The sequence below is a fragment of the Corythoichthys intestinalis genome, chromosome 6 (assembly GCF_030265065.1).
Source record: "Corythoichthys intestinalis isolate RoL2023-P3 chromosome 6, ASM3026506v1, whole genome shotgun sequence".
In the NCBI taxonomy this organism is placed as follows: Eukaryota; Metazoa; Chordata; class Actinopteri; order Syngnathiformes; family Syngnathidae; genus Corythoichthys; species Corythoichthys intestinalis.
In genome coordinates, this window is record NC_080400.1 from 7,446,364 (window position 1) to 7,459,962 (window position 13,599).

The following is a 13,599-nucleotide window of genomic DNA, read 5'->3' on the forward strand; positions in this document are numbered from 1 at the left end:
GCCCTGTTCGCTTATCTAGTTACTTATTTATTTACTTTCTCGCCTTCTTGGACATGATAGTTAAACAGCAACATTTTGCATTTACCTTTATCGGACTCCAATATAGTGCCTTGGTCTCTTTGACTATTTACACGATTTTGACGTAATTTCTTCTTTCTTTTGTCTTCCTCTCAAATTTATATTATTATTATTATTATTTATTTTTTATTTTTTTTGTGTCTGCTCACCTTTGTTAAAAAAAAGGGACAAAAAAAAAGAAAGTATATATTATTATTATTATTATTATTATTATTTATTTATTATATTTCAAAAAATCCTCAGCAGCTGTTCTATGCATTATTGTTTTTAGTTTTACATGGGCTAATCTGATCCAACCTATCCTTTTCTCCACTTTTTTTCAACTGGAGCCAGAGTAAGCGGTAGTAGGAGACATCGGGAAGTCAGTATCTTAATGATACAGAAATTCGATAGTCCCGTAGGATTTGTTTGTTTGTCACGTCGAATGTGTGGTGATGTGTGTGCGTGGTTTTTCTTTGTTTATTTTAATTTTTTTCTGTCTTTACTTCCCCTTCTCAGTAGCTCAACTAACATCCAGCTGAAGTTCTATCCTGATGGGTAGGAGAAATCTCCGAGTTGTGTCATGGAATGTCAGGGGTATGAATAAGATTGTCAAGGCTAACAAGGTAATTTCACACCTTTGTCATCTTGGGGGAGACCTGTGTTTTTTACAAGAAACTCACCTCCGCGATTCTGAAATTTCACGTTTAAAGAGAGCTTGGATGGGACATCTTTTCCATTCAGGGTTTACCCAGAGGACAAGAGGTGTAGCCATCTTAATACATAAGGATATTGTTTTTGAACTTTCTAAAACCATCAATGACCCTAATGGTCGGTTTGTCATAGTTTCGGGTAAATTGCTAAACACTCAGGTTACTCTCGCTTCAGTTTATGCCCCTACCTTTGATGATGAAGTATTTGTTTCCAATTTTTTTGCGTCATTACCTAATATTACTGACCACCTTGTCATCATCGGGGGTGATTTTAACCTTGTACAAGATGTTGCACTTGATAGGTCGTCTACAAAACATATTAACCTGACGAAATCAGCTGCCACCTTAAAATTTCACGCAGACCAGTTGGGATTGGCAGATCCCTGGCGGACTATGTTTCCCTCAAAGAAAGAGTATTCCTTCTTTTCTCATGTTCACCACAGTTACTCGAGAATAGATTTTTTTATATTAGATAACAAACTCCTGCATAGAATTGTTGATTGTAAGTATCATAATATTGTCATCTCCGACCATGCTCCGACATCGATAGATATTACTTTTCTTACAGACAGCCCCCCTCAAAAACCCTGGAAATTCAATACACAGCTGCTTTCAGATGCAAAATTTAAAGAATTTCTCTCAGAGCAAATAAATTTCTTTTTTGAAATGAACGACCAACCTGACATTGGAAGCAATATATTATGGGACTCTTTTAAGGCCTACACCCGCGGTCAAATAATTTCATATACATCTAATCTGAAAAAAGCAGAATCTACTAAACTGGCAGAACTTTTAAATGACATTTCAAACATTGATGCCGATTATGCAACAAACGCTTCTTCTTCCTTGTATAAAAAAAAGGTACAGTTACAGTCTAAGTACGATTTGATGTCGACTAGCAAGGTAGAAATTCAGCTTTTACAAACAAGGCAACGTTTTTTTGAACAAGGCGATAAACCTGGTAAACTACTAGCATATCAGGTCCGTGCTGCAGCTGCTTCCAGACTCATACCCAGGATAACTTCTCCGACTGGAACAGTGACGTCAGACCCTAAGGAAATTTGTGATGCATTTTCTTATTATTACTCATTGCTCTATACCTCAGAAAAAACAACTTTTATTTGGCCAGACCCCAATCCTCTAGACTTTTTAACATACCCTCAAGTAAACATTGATAACTCGCCCGATCTAGGAGCCTTAGTAACACTATCTGAGGTACAAGCTGCCATTAGTGCACTACAAAGTTCGAAATCACCGGGACCAGACGGGTACTCTACTGAGTTCTTTAAAACCTTTTCTGCCAAACTGGCCCCTATACTAGTGAGGGTATTTAATTACGCTTTTAAAAGGAAACACCTTCCTTCTACGTTCTTGGAAGCATCATTGATACTTTTGCTTAAAAAAGACAAAGACCCTCTTCATTGTAGCAGTTACCGACCAATTTCTCTTCTCAATGTCGATTTTAAAATATTGTCCAAAGTACTCGCTATTCGACTTCAGAAGGTTTTGCCGACACTAATAAACCCAGATCAAACCGGTTTCATTACAGGGCGTCATTCTTTTAATAATACAAGGCGGTTATTCAATGTCATTGCTTCCTGCAAAGATTCTGAAACTGCTGAAATAATTTTATCATTAGATGCTGAGAAGGCCTTTGACAGGGTGGAATGGGGCTACCTGTTTTTTATCTTGGAAAAATTTGGTTTTAATTCGAATTTTGTATCGTGGATTAAACTCCTATACAGATCCCCAGTAGCGAGCCTTAATATTAACGGACTCAAATCCAAACTGTTCCCCATGTCTCGTGGCACTCGTCAAGGATGCCCGCTCTCCCCGTCCTTGTTCGCGCTAGCGATCGAACCTTTAGCCCTGTGGCTCCGTGAGGAAGAGAAATTTAAAGGGATTTGTCGATTTGGCCTCTCCAACAAACTATCATTATATGCAGATGACTTGTTGCTCTACATATCCAACCCAGTTGTCTCTCTCCCCCCTATTTTGGCCATTCTGGAACAGTTTAGTAAATTGTCAGGGTATAAAATTAATTTACACAAGAGTGAATACCTCCCTCTTAATTTACCTGCTGAAAACCTTCCTCAATCTCTTTTTCCTTTTAAGAAAACTAACAATGGGCTGAAATATCTTGGCATAATTGTGACAAAATCCCTGTCTGAACTATTTTCTAAAAATTTCAAACCCCTTCTTGACCGTTGTAAACTAGATTTAACTAAGTGGTCCACACTCCCTTTGTCATTACTTGGTCGGGTCAACCTCATTAAAATGACAATACTACCTCGTTTTCTTTACGTATTCCAACATATTCCCTTAGTTATACGCAAATCTTTTTTCACTACACTTGATCAGATCATTAACTCTTTCCTATGGGGGGGTAAACAAGCTCGGATTAAAAGATCAACTCTCCAGCTCCCCAAATCTCTCGGAGGTCTGGCTTTACCAGACTTCCGACGATACTACTGGGCTAGTAATATTGGCAAAATCCTTTACTGGAATACAGGCGTAGCAAACAACAGACCTCTCTGGGCATGTATGGAATTATCATCCGCACATTTTTCATTGTGGTCGGTCGTATGCGCACAGTTACCTTTACCCATTAAAGATATATCTCAAAATTTTATAGTCCTCGAGACTTTAAAAATATGGAGGCAATTCAGAGAACAATTTGGACTGCATATTGGATCAAGACTAGCCCCAGTTAGCCAAAATCACTTATTTCCTCCGGCGTGTTCAGACCTAGCCTTCGACTCGTGGTCGAAAAAGGGCCTGCAAATTCTTGACGATTTTTATATTGATGGCATATTTCCCTCATTTGCTGACTTGTCAAAGAGGTTCACTCTTCCAAGCTCTCATTTATTCCGTTACTTTCAGATACGACATTTTATTCAAAAACTTTTCCCTCATTTTCCAAATCGCCCACCTGAAACGCCGATGGATGCCTTTCTTGTACTCAAACCAACACAGAAAAGCTTATTGTCTACTTTATATGGTTTAATTTTTAAAATCAATCCAACTTTTTTAAATTCTCTTAGAACAGCGTGGAACCAAGACCTCAACATTAATACATCTGATGAACAATGGAACAACATGCTTCATCTTGTCCATTCTTCATCAATTTGTTCCAGACATCAACTCTTACAGTGCAAAATTCTCCACAGGGCTCATTTTACAAATGCGAGGTTGGCCAAAATTTTCCCGGGAAGATCTGATGCATGTAATAGATGTAAACTCTCGCCAGCCAATCATGTACATATGTTTTGGTCATGCCCCAAACTAGTTGTCTTTTGGCAAACTGTATTTGACACTTTAGGAAAAGTGCTTCGCACTAAGCTGAATCCGGACCCCCTAACGGCAATTTTTGGAACATCTCCCTCACCTGCTTTGTCCAAACCATCAAGAAAAGTGATTGCTTTCACAACACTACTTGCTAGGAGGCTAATTCTCCTTAAGTGGACTCACTCATCCCCACCTACACACAACAAATGGATCCAAGAAATCCTGCAAAACCTTAGACTTGAAAAAATTAGATTTTCCTTAAAGGGTTCCCTCCAAACCTTTGATACAATCTGGCAACCTTTTCTACTCTACATAGATTCCATACCTATTGAAGCTGAAAACCATTGAGCTACTAACACCCCCTCCCTTTCTTTCTTTTTTTATTTTTATTTATTTATGTATTTTTTTAAATATATATATATATATATATATATTTTATTTTTTTTTGTGTGTGTGTGTTTTTTTTTTTTTTTTTTTTTTTTGTTTTGTTTTGTTTTTGTTTTGTGTTTTTGTTTTTTTGTGTGGGTGTGTGTGCAAGTTGTGAATGAGAACGTCTGCTGTCTTGATCGTGCCGGGAAGGTACCCTTATCTTGACCTTATTGGAATGAAGCTTACTTTGTGTTATCAAAACCTTATCTAGCATCAACTAACATTTATGTGTCTCTACCCTTGTTGTGTTTTGCCTGTACCGATCCCATTAAAGTATGAAAATTCAATAAAAAAAAAAAAAAAAAACAGAAAACGATTTAATTCAAGTATATATATATTAAAAAAAGGCATGGCCGATATTTTTTTGCCGATTCCGATACTTTGAAAATGACGTGATCGGACATCTCTAGCAGCAGGTAATGTCCGAGGCGTCTCTTAGATATAGCATGCATTTAGATCTAGATGCGAAATGACAGACTCGGCCTCGTCTGGGCAGCATTAGTAAACAGCCGCCATCTTTAAGCAGTAGACTTCTCGGCGCTAATAAATATAATGTTACTGTCACTTGCTCGCGTAACGTTAGTTCTTCAGAGGGCTAGGTTTCTATTGATTATGACCACTGTCGATGCGTGGCTAACGTGTCTTACATACAGGCTTTATTTAATCTGTAAAAACACAGCGCTGTAGCGTGATGAGGGTGGAAAAATTAAAACATGATAAAGCTAACTGTCAGTTTTAGCTCAGTAGTCATTGTTGAATAAAACACCAACACTGCACTAGCACTGGTCCCTAATGTGTTCCAATACAGCAGGTATCATACATTTATTTTGAACACTGCAAAAACTCAAAATCCTATTCGTACTTACAGTTTAGACTAACTTAAAACTTAACTAGAACTTAAAAATAGCTTGACACAAATGGAAATTCAATTGAAACACGTGGGGAAAACACGTAGCTTTCAAGTGATGTGTCTTATCAAGCGTAACTACATTTTTAGGTATGAATTTTTACATTTTTTTTTTATAAGAGCAAGAAGTTTTTTTAGTTAAAGCAGTGATTTTTTTTTTTCTAGTCACATCTGAGATGCAATTGTTGGCTGTTTTCAACAATGTACAGACTGAAAATGGTTCAATATTGGATTAAATGTAGTTTTTTCTCATGTATATATATATAATTGCTCTGAGACGTGTCTAACACGCGGCCGCACTGCGATTGGTGTGCATTGGCTGATTGACTTTAACGCCCGTGTTTCACTGCGTTCTCGCGGCGGCCACGTTGTCGCGCCGTTGACGTTTCTGGGTTATATACTTGTCCTACCGTGTTGGTCCTCATTATAGTAGAGAAGACGGAGTAAATATAATGTACACAAAGAAACTGTAACCCGATCGACTCACAGCCTTGAAAAGTAAGGGTTACATTACGTCAGAAATTCGTTCGGTATGCCTCCGTTCTGAACCGAAACGGTTCAATACAAATACATGTACCGTTACACCCTTAGTATTTTTTAATGGAATGTTTATCGGATCTTTTTGTATCATAACTACTGTAAAAGTTACCAAGATACTATCAGAAGTATAGTTATCCCCACCTATTTTCCATGTAGCAATTTTATTGGCTAAAGTAACAAAAAAATTCCTATTTTTCAGCTTCAAGGTTCTTTAAGGAGGAAGTTGGAAGGCCACGCCCCCAAGCAGAACTCGCTTTCATGCACTTTCGCCGGGTCTGACTTCAAGCGCATCCGGCTGGAAATCGGCAGCGGCGGGGCGGGTCGAGGCCCGTGTGACGGCACCTTAAGCCACGCCCACCCATCCCAAACACCGAGAAAGAACTTCATGATCCCGGACGTCTTCAACGCGACCCTGAAGGAGATGAAGAAGGAGCCCACGGAGTTGCAATCGTCGTGCGGCCGCTCGCACACCGACGCCATCTTTGACTTCAAGGACGAGGGCGGCGGTCACATCGATCCGGAGCTGCAGGACCTTTTCGACGAGCTGACCAAGTCGGTGCCGCCGCTTAACGACCTGGACTTTGAGAAGATGCTGAAGCAGGACGATTCCTTCTCTCTGGAATTGGGGCGCCCTGGCTCGGTGGGCCTGTGCCCCCCCACGGAGCGCCCCATCAAATTGGAACGGTCCCCGGATTACACCGGGGTACAGGGTGGCTCGCCGCAGCTTCGGCCGTCTTCAGCGGGGCCCTCCTTTGCGTTGACCGCCTCTCCCACAGGTAGCCCCGCTGCGGGGCGGTCCCTCCCCTGCTGGCCGGAAATCTCCCATGCTGAGCAGCTAAAGCAGATGGCGGCCAACCAGCATCAGCCTACCTCGCTTCTCCACCACAACCGACAACTGCCACCCGCGGGTCTGTCTGGTTGGGGCTCCCCTGCCTTCCAAGACAAGGGGGCACGGCCGAGGCTCCTCCAGCAGGGTAAAGGCACCAGTAGCTGCCTTTTCAATTCAAATGGCGTCCACCACATAGAAATGAAGCCGCTAACCACCAAGCCCGGCTTGCACTTCAGCCCCAAGGTGCCTCCACTGCCGACGCCCATGATGGCCGGCAACAAAACCGACAACCACATGCAACGACTTTCACCTCAGGATGGTCAGAACCAGAACAACACACAGCTTCCGACGCCGCATTTCCAGAATCGGCAGCACGTCTCCTCGTCCTCGACTCTCCTGCAGGGAGGAGCGTTGCCCTACAAAATGAGCCCACATCATCAGGTGAGTGTGTCACCCTTAACATTTGCTCCCAAAAACGTATAAATACGTTCTAGTTTTAAATGCTTCATTGTCCCCAAAACATATTGATACGTCTTTTGCGTTTTTTTTTTTTTTTTTTTTACAAGAAGAATCTACAGCTTCCGATTAGAGATCGATCGGGTCCGATCACGTCATTTTCAAAGTATCGGAGTCGGCAAAAAAATATCGGTCATGCCTTTTTTAATATATATATATATTTTTTAATTAAATTGTTTTCTAATTGTAGTTAACGTTACTGACATAATATGTTAGACTCATTTAGAGTCTTTAGTTTAGGCTTAAGGTAGGGTTATCAAATTTATCCCGATAATGGTGGTAATTAATTTTTTAAAAAATATATCACGTTAAAATATTTAACGCAATTAATGCATGCGCTGCATGACCCACTCGCGCATTGTCGCGCTCAATCTGTAGTGGCGCCGTTTTACCTATATAGAGAGCTATAAGGCAGCGTAAAATGAGTAGAGTGAATTTTGGCAGCCTTTGGAACCTTTCATTAATTGGCTAAAGCCTTACAATCCTTCTCCCTACAATTAGAAATATCGTGGGAAGCAATGTGGGGAAGCAAGGTAGTAAGTGATCTTTTTCTTATCACCCTATGTTATTTCCCAACGCAGAGAAGATATATCAATTGGTAGCACTACGCACAGTCATGGTTGCACTTCCCATCATGCATTTGGGCATGGCTACTGTATCATTTACATAAAGCTCAACAAATACACTAGATGGCAATATTTAGTCACAATATACAAAGTCACATTTATCCTTTAAGAATCACAAGTCTTTCTATCCGTGGATCCCTCTCACAGAAAGAATGTTAATCATGTAAATGCCATCTTGAGGATTTATTGTCATAATAAACAAATACAGTACTTATGTACTGTATGTTGAATGTATATATTTGTCCGAGTTTTATCCATTTTTTTCTTAATGCATTGCCAAAATGTATATGATCGGGAAAAATTATCGGGAATCAATTGGAATTGAATCGGGAGCAAAAAAAGCAATCGGATCAGGAAATATCGGGATCGGCAGATACTCAAACTAAAACGATCGGGATCGGATCGGGAGCAAAAAAAAAACATGATCGGAACAACCCTACTTCCAATCTATCTGAGAAACAAAAACACAAGGCTCCAAACCCATTTTAAAGCAATAAAACTGGCCACTGAAGGCTGTAGCGCATTTTGTAAGACCCGCAACCCAATTCAACAGCAATGAATGGCCGGGCAGCACAGTCGGAGCGCTGGCGGCATGATGCCAGGCGGCGCTCTGACCGACCAAAACAACCGAGAGGACGCCTGGGAGGCCAGGCGCTGGACTACCAAGCAAAACGAGTGGGACCCCCAGTGCAGCGGCTCGCCGAGCAGACCCCGCAGAGACGCAAAAATAATCCATCTTTGTGAGACAGACAACGATGAGGGAAAAGTTTACACGGCTGACGCTGCGACAACGGCGTCATCTCGGCGACAAAGCGTCATCTCTCAGTAGTCATGTGTAAATAAATTGTTACTTTACTATCGAAGCTCTATTTGTCTGGTTTTTCATAGTATTTTGTAAAAGGAAAACATTATTCAGATGTTTGGGATGTAACTAATGCAAAAAATAGCTTTGTTAAAGTTGTGTTTGAAATGTATGCGTTTACAAAAAGCTCATTTTCTCCGTTTTTTCATCAAAAATTGGAAAATTGCTCAAACTAAGATATTTTCTAATGCTGATTTCTAAAGAATGAAAAAAGGGATGAACTTACTGTTTATCTGGTGAAAGAAGAGTCTAATCTTTCTTTTGGTGGGCTCCATGTTTATATAGCAATAGAACAGAATTTTCTGTGGGCCTTGCAAAATCAGTCAAAATCCAGAAAAACGGCCGGGAGCGAAGGGCCTTGCTCTGTCTATGATGGAGATGTAGTGTAAAGCGCTTTGAGCGCCTTGAAAGGTTGAAAAGCGCTATATAAGTATAACATCACCACCACATGTCTACTGCCGATGTGAACGCACCCTCCAGCAGTGTTGTTAATAACGGCGTTAGAATATAACGGCGTTACTAACGTCGTTATTTTCTTCAGTCGTGAGTAATCTCATAATTACTTTTCTCATCTTGGCAACGCCGTTACCGTTACTGAGGTGGGAAAGGCTTGCGTTACTATGCCTTACGATGTTGGTTGACTGCCGCGAGAAAAGTTTGGAAAAAGACGGACTCACAGAGACGAGAGAGTAGAGCAGGAGTGGGGCGAAGGCAAAGGAGTGTGATGCCATTGCAAACGCGATGCTACTATGCTTGGTGGCTCCAATAATACCTGACTGTATCCGATAGCCTACAAACTATGCCCACATGATGCTTCGGTATATATCACATATGAATGAATGAAATATTTATTGTCATCATCATCGGTATCATTGACAATCATTGACAATTACAAAATGTGATATGATTTGCCCGAAGGAACCGAAGAAGAAGACAAGGCAGACGGGAGGAAGCATATGCTAATATATACACAGAACTAGATGCAAATGACAGACACGGCGGCATTAGCAACATATATAATAAAGAACTAGATGCATAAGTAAACAGCCGCCATCTTAAAGCAGTAGACTTCTCATGAAGGCTCTGTTGTAGAGAACCTTCCTGGCGAACTTAAGTCACTTTATATCTAAAATGCTCCTAAACCGGCAAAATTTAACTTAAATCTATCTTTAAATGAGAAACAGTTTTAAAACTTACACATGTTGAAAATAGAAAAACCCTCTAAACTTCAGATTATGTGACCAGTTTTTTTTTGTTTTTTTTTTTAAGGAAAAAAACCCCAAGAAAATTATCACCAGTTACTTTGTCAAGTAACTAAATACTTTTACATTCAGGTAACTGAGTTACTAACGCAATTACTTTTTGGGATAAGTAATTTGTAACTGTAATTAATAACTTTTTTAAAGTAAGATTAACAACACTGCCCTCCAGAATCGGCACCTTTCAAACTAAATTTCTCAAGGCTCTGGCGTCGTTGAACATTTTGGAATATGTTTGAATTCTTGTGAGAAAGCCATCCATCCACCCATCCATCCATTACTTATTTTATTTCTGTGTCACCGTGACAAAAAAAAATAATGATATCATTTTTTTAAATGGCATAATGTTTAAAAGCTACTATAAAAACTGGACAATTGGCCTTGAAAGTCTTTAAAAAGTGCTTGAAATTTGCCATGAAAAAGGTGTACGAATCCTGTCTATAATTTTTTCTGAGATTGGAACTGAACTGAAGGTTTGAGTAAAAAAGCCTTTCTCATACCTCCAATGCTAATCGGAGTCATCCTATCCAGGAAGACGCCCTCTTGCAGGGAGTTGGCAAGGCGTGTCATGGCTTGCACTGTGAAAGAACATTCACGACTATGTATAGGAAGAAGGCGAAAAACCACAATGTTGTCAAAACAATCCCAGAATAAAAATAACACAACCCACTAAATCTGTTAGCTATGAACACGTCTGTGATGGAACTGGGATATGCCCACCGTTAGCTACTATTGACAGCAATAAACGTCCAGTACATTTAGATTGGCAGTCCCAGTCCAAATGGATTGGACGTCAATCGTCGTCTATGGCAGTAAATGAGTTAAAAATATTTGGAGTTTCTTTGCTTTTTTGACGCTGACGCTGATTGCCAGCATGGTACGTTAACATGCAAGACTTTTCATTTGAGAGCGTTGGCTGGCTGTCAGGCTGCCGATATGCGCAGCAGGATTTGCTAATTGGAGCTTGTTGGCTGCGAGGGACAAGTGCTGGAAAATGACAGTAATCTGCTTAGCCTGCTGCCTGGGGTGGAAGCGCTGATTTATTAGGATGTGTGTGTGCGGTGCAAAGAGAGTTGGGAGGGTTGTAAGGGGGCTTCATATTATCTGTTGCTGTATTTGAGGGAGACAATGTTAACATATTGCAAAACCGCCGATATATCGGGCCGATTTATGGATATATCAACATCGGCCAATTTACACACAAAAAAAAACCAAGCCGATAAAAACGGATTTTGATCAGACATCTGTGTGGGCAACTGTGGCCGCCGCTGACTGGCGATAAGACCCCGGAAGGACCCAGCAGGAGCTTGAAAGCAGGCTGCTACAGGAAGCGTGAGGCATGCCTGTTTTGCAAATATTGTAAGGCTTTTCTTAATCTTGCACGAGAGGATATGCAATGTTGCTTTACCCTTATAAGCCGTTTACTTAGTGATCTTTACACTCTAAATGTAACTCGTAGCATTAGCGTAGCATTAGCATGGCAAGCATCCTCTTAAACTCTCACTTGTTTGCATCTTGTTGTGATGTCCTGGTGGGAATAATTATTTGAAATCATTTACCGTTCTTGCTGAGTGTGTATATTCATAAAAAGAAGTGCTGCGTTCGTTGGTTTAGTAAAACTAGACCAAATTACCGTATTGGCCCGAATATAAGACAGACCTGATTATACATAGACGACCCCCTCTTTTTTCAAGACTCAAGTTTGAAAAAAGACTTTTTGAACACCAAATGAATTTTTATACAGAAAATAAATACAGTACATCTGAAACAAATGATTATAACAATATATTTGAGAGAAAAAGCATGTTATTTTGCGTCATTCAAATCTTCATATCTGAACATTTAAATATGTAAACTAAAGTGCAACTACATTCATAAATGAATGGCTTCTGGTTTTTGAAATGTAAATAAACCAGTGTATTGTGATAGAGCAACAAAATTGCAATAACTGCATTAACCATCAAAGTGAGGTCTAACTGTAACTGTAGTCTTGAAACAAATCTGAATAAGGAAAAACATTGCAATAAAATAATGCAAACTGGTTAAACTTGAGAGTCGCTGAGATCTGACATGACAGAACATCGCTTCACTGATATCTGGCGCCATCTAGCGTCACGAATGGGGAGAGTAGCTGAGATCTGTCATGACACAACATCGCTTCAATGATATCTGGCGCCATCTAGCGTCGTGAATAGGTGTAATGTCTAGACCGCGAATATAGGACGACCCCCTCTTTTTCAGTCTTATTTCAATGCAAAAAACACAGTGTTATATTCGGGCCAATAAGGTAATCATCAAATATTCGAGCCGTAGCGTCCTGGTGAGGACAGTATATTCGCATTTCGTTGTTCGTGCACTGTACACTGTACACTTATTCAGAATGTTGTTCTCTATTGTATTTTTATTAGGGCTGTCAAAACTTTAAAATTTTTAATCGGGTTAATTACAGCTTAAAAATTAATTAATCGTAATTAATCGCAATTAATCGCAATTCAAACCATCTATGAAATATGCCATATTTTTCTGTAAATTATTGTTGGAATGTAAAGATAAGACACAAGATGGATATATACATTCAACATACCGTATATAAGGACTGTATTTGTTTATTATAACAAGATGGCATTAACATTATTAACATTCTCTTAAAGCGATCCATGGATAGAAAAACTTGTAGTTCTTAAAAGATAAATGTTAGTACAAGTTATAGAAATTTTATATTAAAACCCCTCTTAATGTTTTTGTTTTAATAAAATTTGTAAAATATTCAATCAAAAAATAAACTAGTAGCCCGCCATTGTTGATGTCAATAATTACTTACACAATGCTCATGCGTGCTGAAGCCTATAAAATCAGTCGCACCCAAGCGCCAGCAGAGGGCGGCAAAACTCCATAAAACACAATTAATAAGTGGGCATTTCACTGTACTGTAATTTAAATCTGTCTGAGCGGGGCATGTGCATTAATTGCGTCAAATATTTTAACATGATTAATCAAAAAAATTAATTACCGCCCGTTAACGTCATAATTTTGACAGCCCTAATTAAAGCCACTCTTCTTTAAAATTTGTAAAATTTTCAATCAAAAGTAGAGTTAATATAATAAGAATAAAAATAAAAATAACAATAATAAGAGTAGAGTGACCAAAGTCTGAGTAAGTTTTATGTATATTTTGCATAGCTATTTTGATATGGAATGCCAGTTCATTTTGCAATGTTGTTTAACTATGAGAATAGGGCCTCATTACTATAGACTGAAGTGCTTTTCTTTTTGTGAACATTATTATTTTTTTTTTTTGAAGGATAGGAATATTATTTTTGTTGTGCTTTCACTAAACGATACTTATGTTTGTTGTGAAGGAGTTGCCGAAGCTTACGCCAATAAATGGCGCGGTCCAAAGAACGCCTGTGTCCACTCGCCTTTATAAAATATATATCTTTGTACATATCTTACCCAAAATACAACAAGAGACACATAATTGCCACTAAAAGAAAGAAAACTTACCGAAATATGTGTGGAGCACAAATAGCAATTCGCATTGCATTGTGCATACAGCATAAAAATCTCACAACT

At 39.4% G+C, this 13,599-nt stretch overlaps 1 protein-coding gene across 1 annotated transcript in view; it reads left to right on the forward strand.

Moving 5' to 3' along the window:
- Positions 1 to 13,599, forward strand: part of LOC130917780 (mastermind-like protein 2) — a 106,996-nt gene that overhangs the window by 80,240 nt on the left and 13,157 nt on the right. Inside the window, exon 2 of the mRNA XM_057839463.1 lies at positions 6,134 to 7,204. Coding sequence (XP_057695446.1) covers positions 6,134 to 7,204 — 1,071 coding nt within the window. The remainder of the gene's footprint in view (positions 1 to 6,133; positions 7,205 to 13,599) is intronic.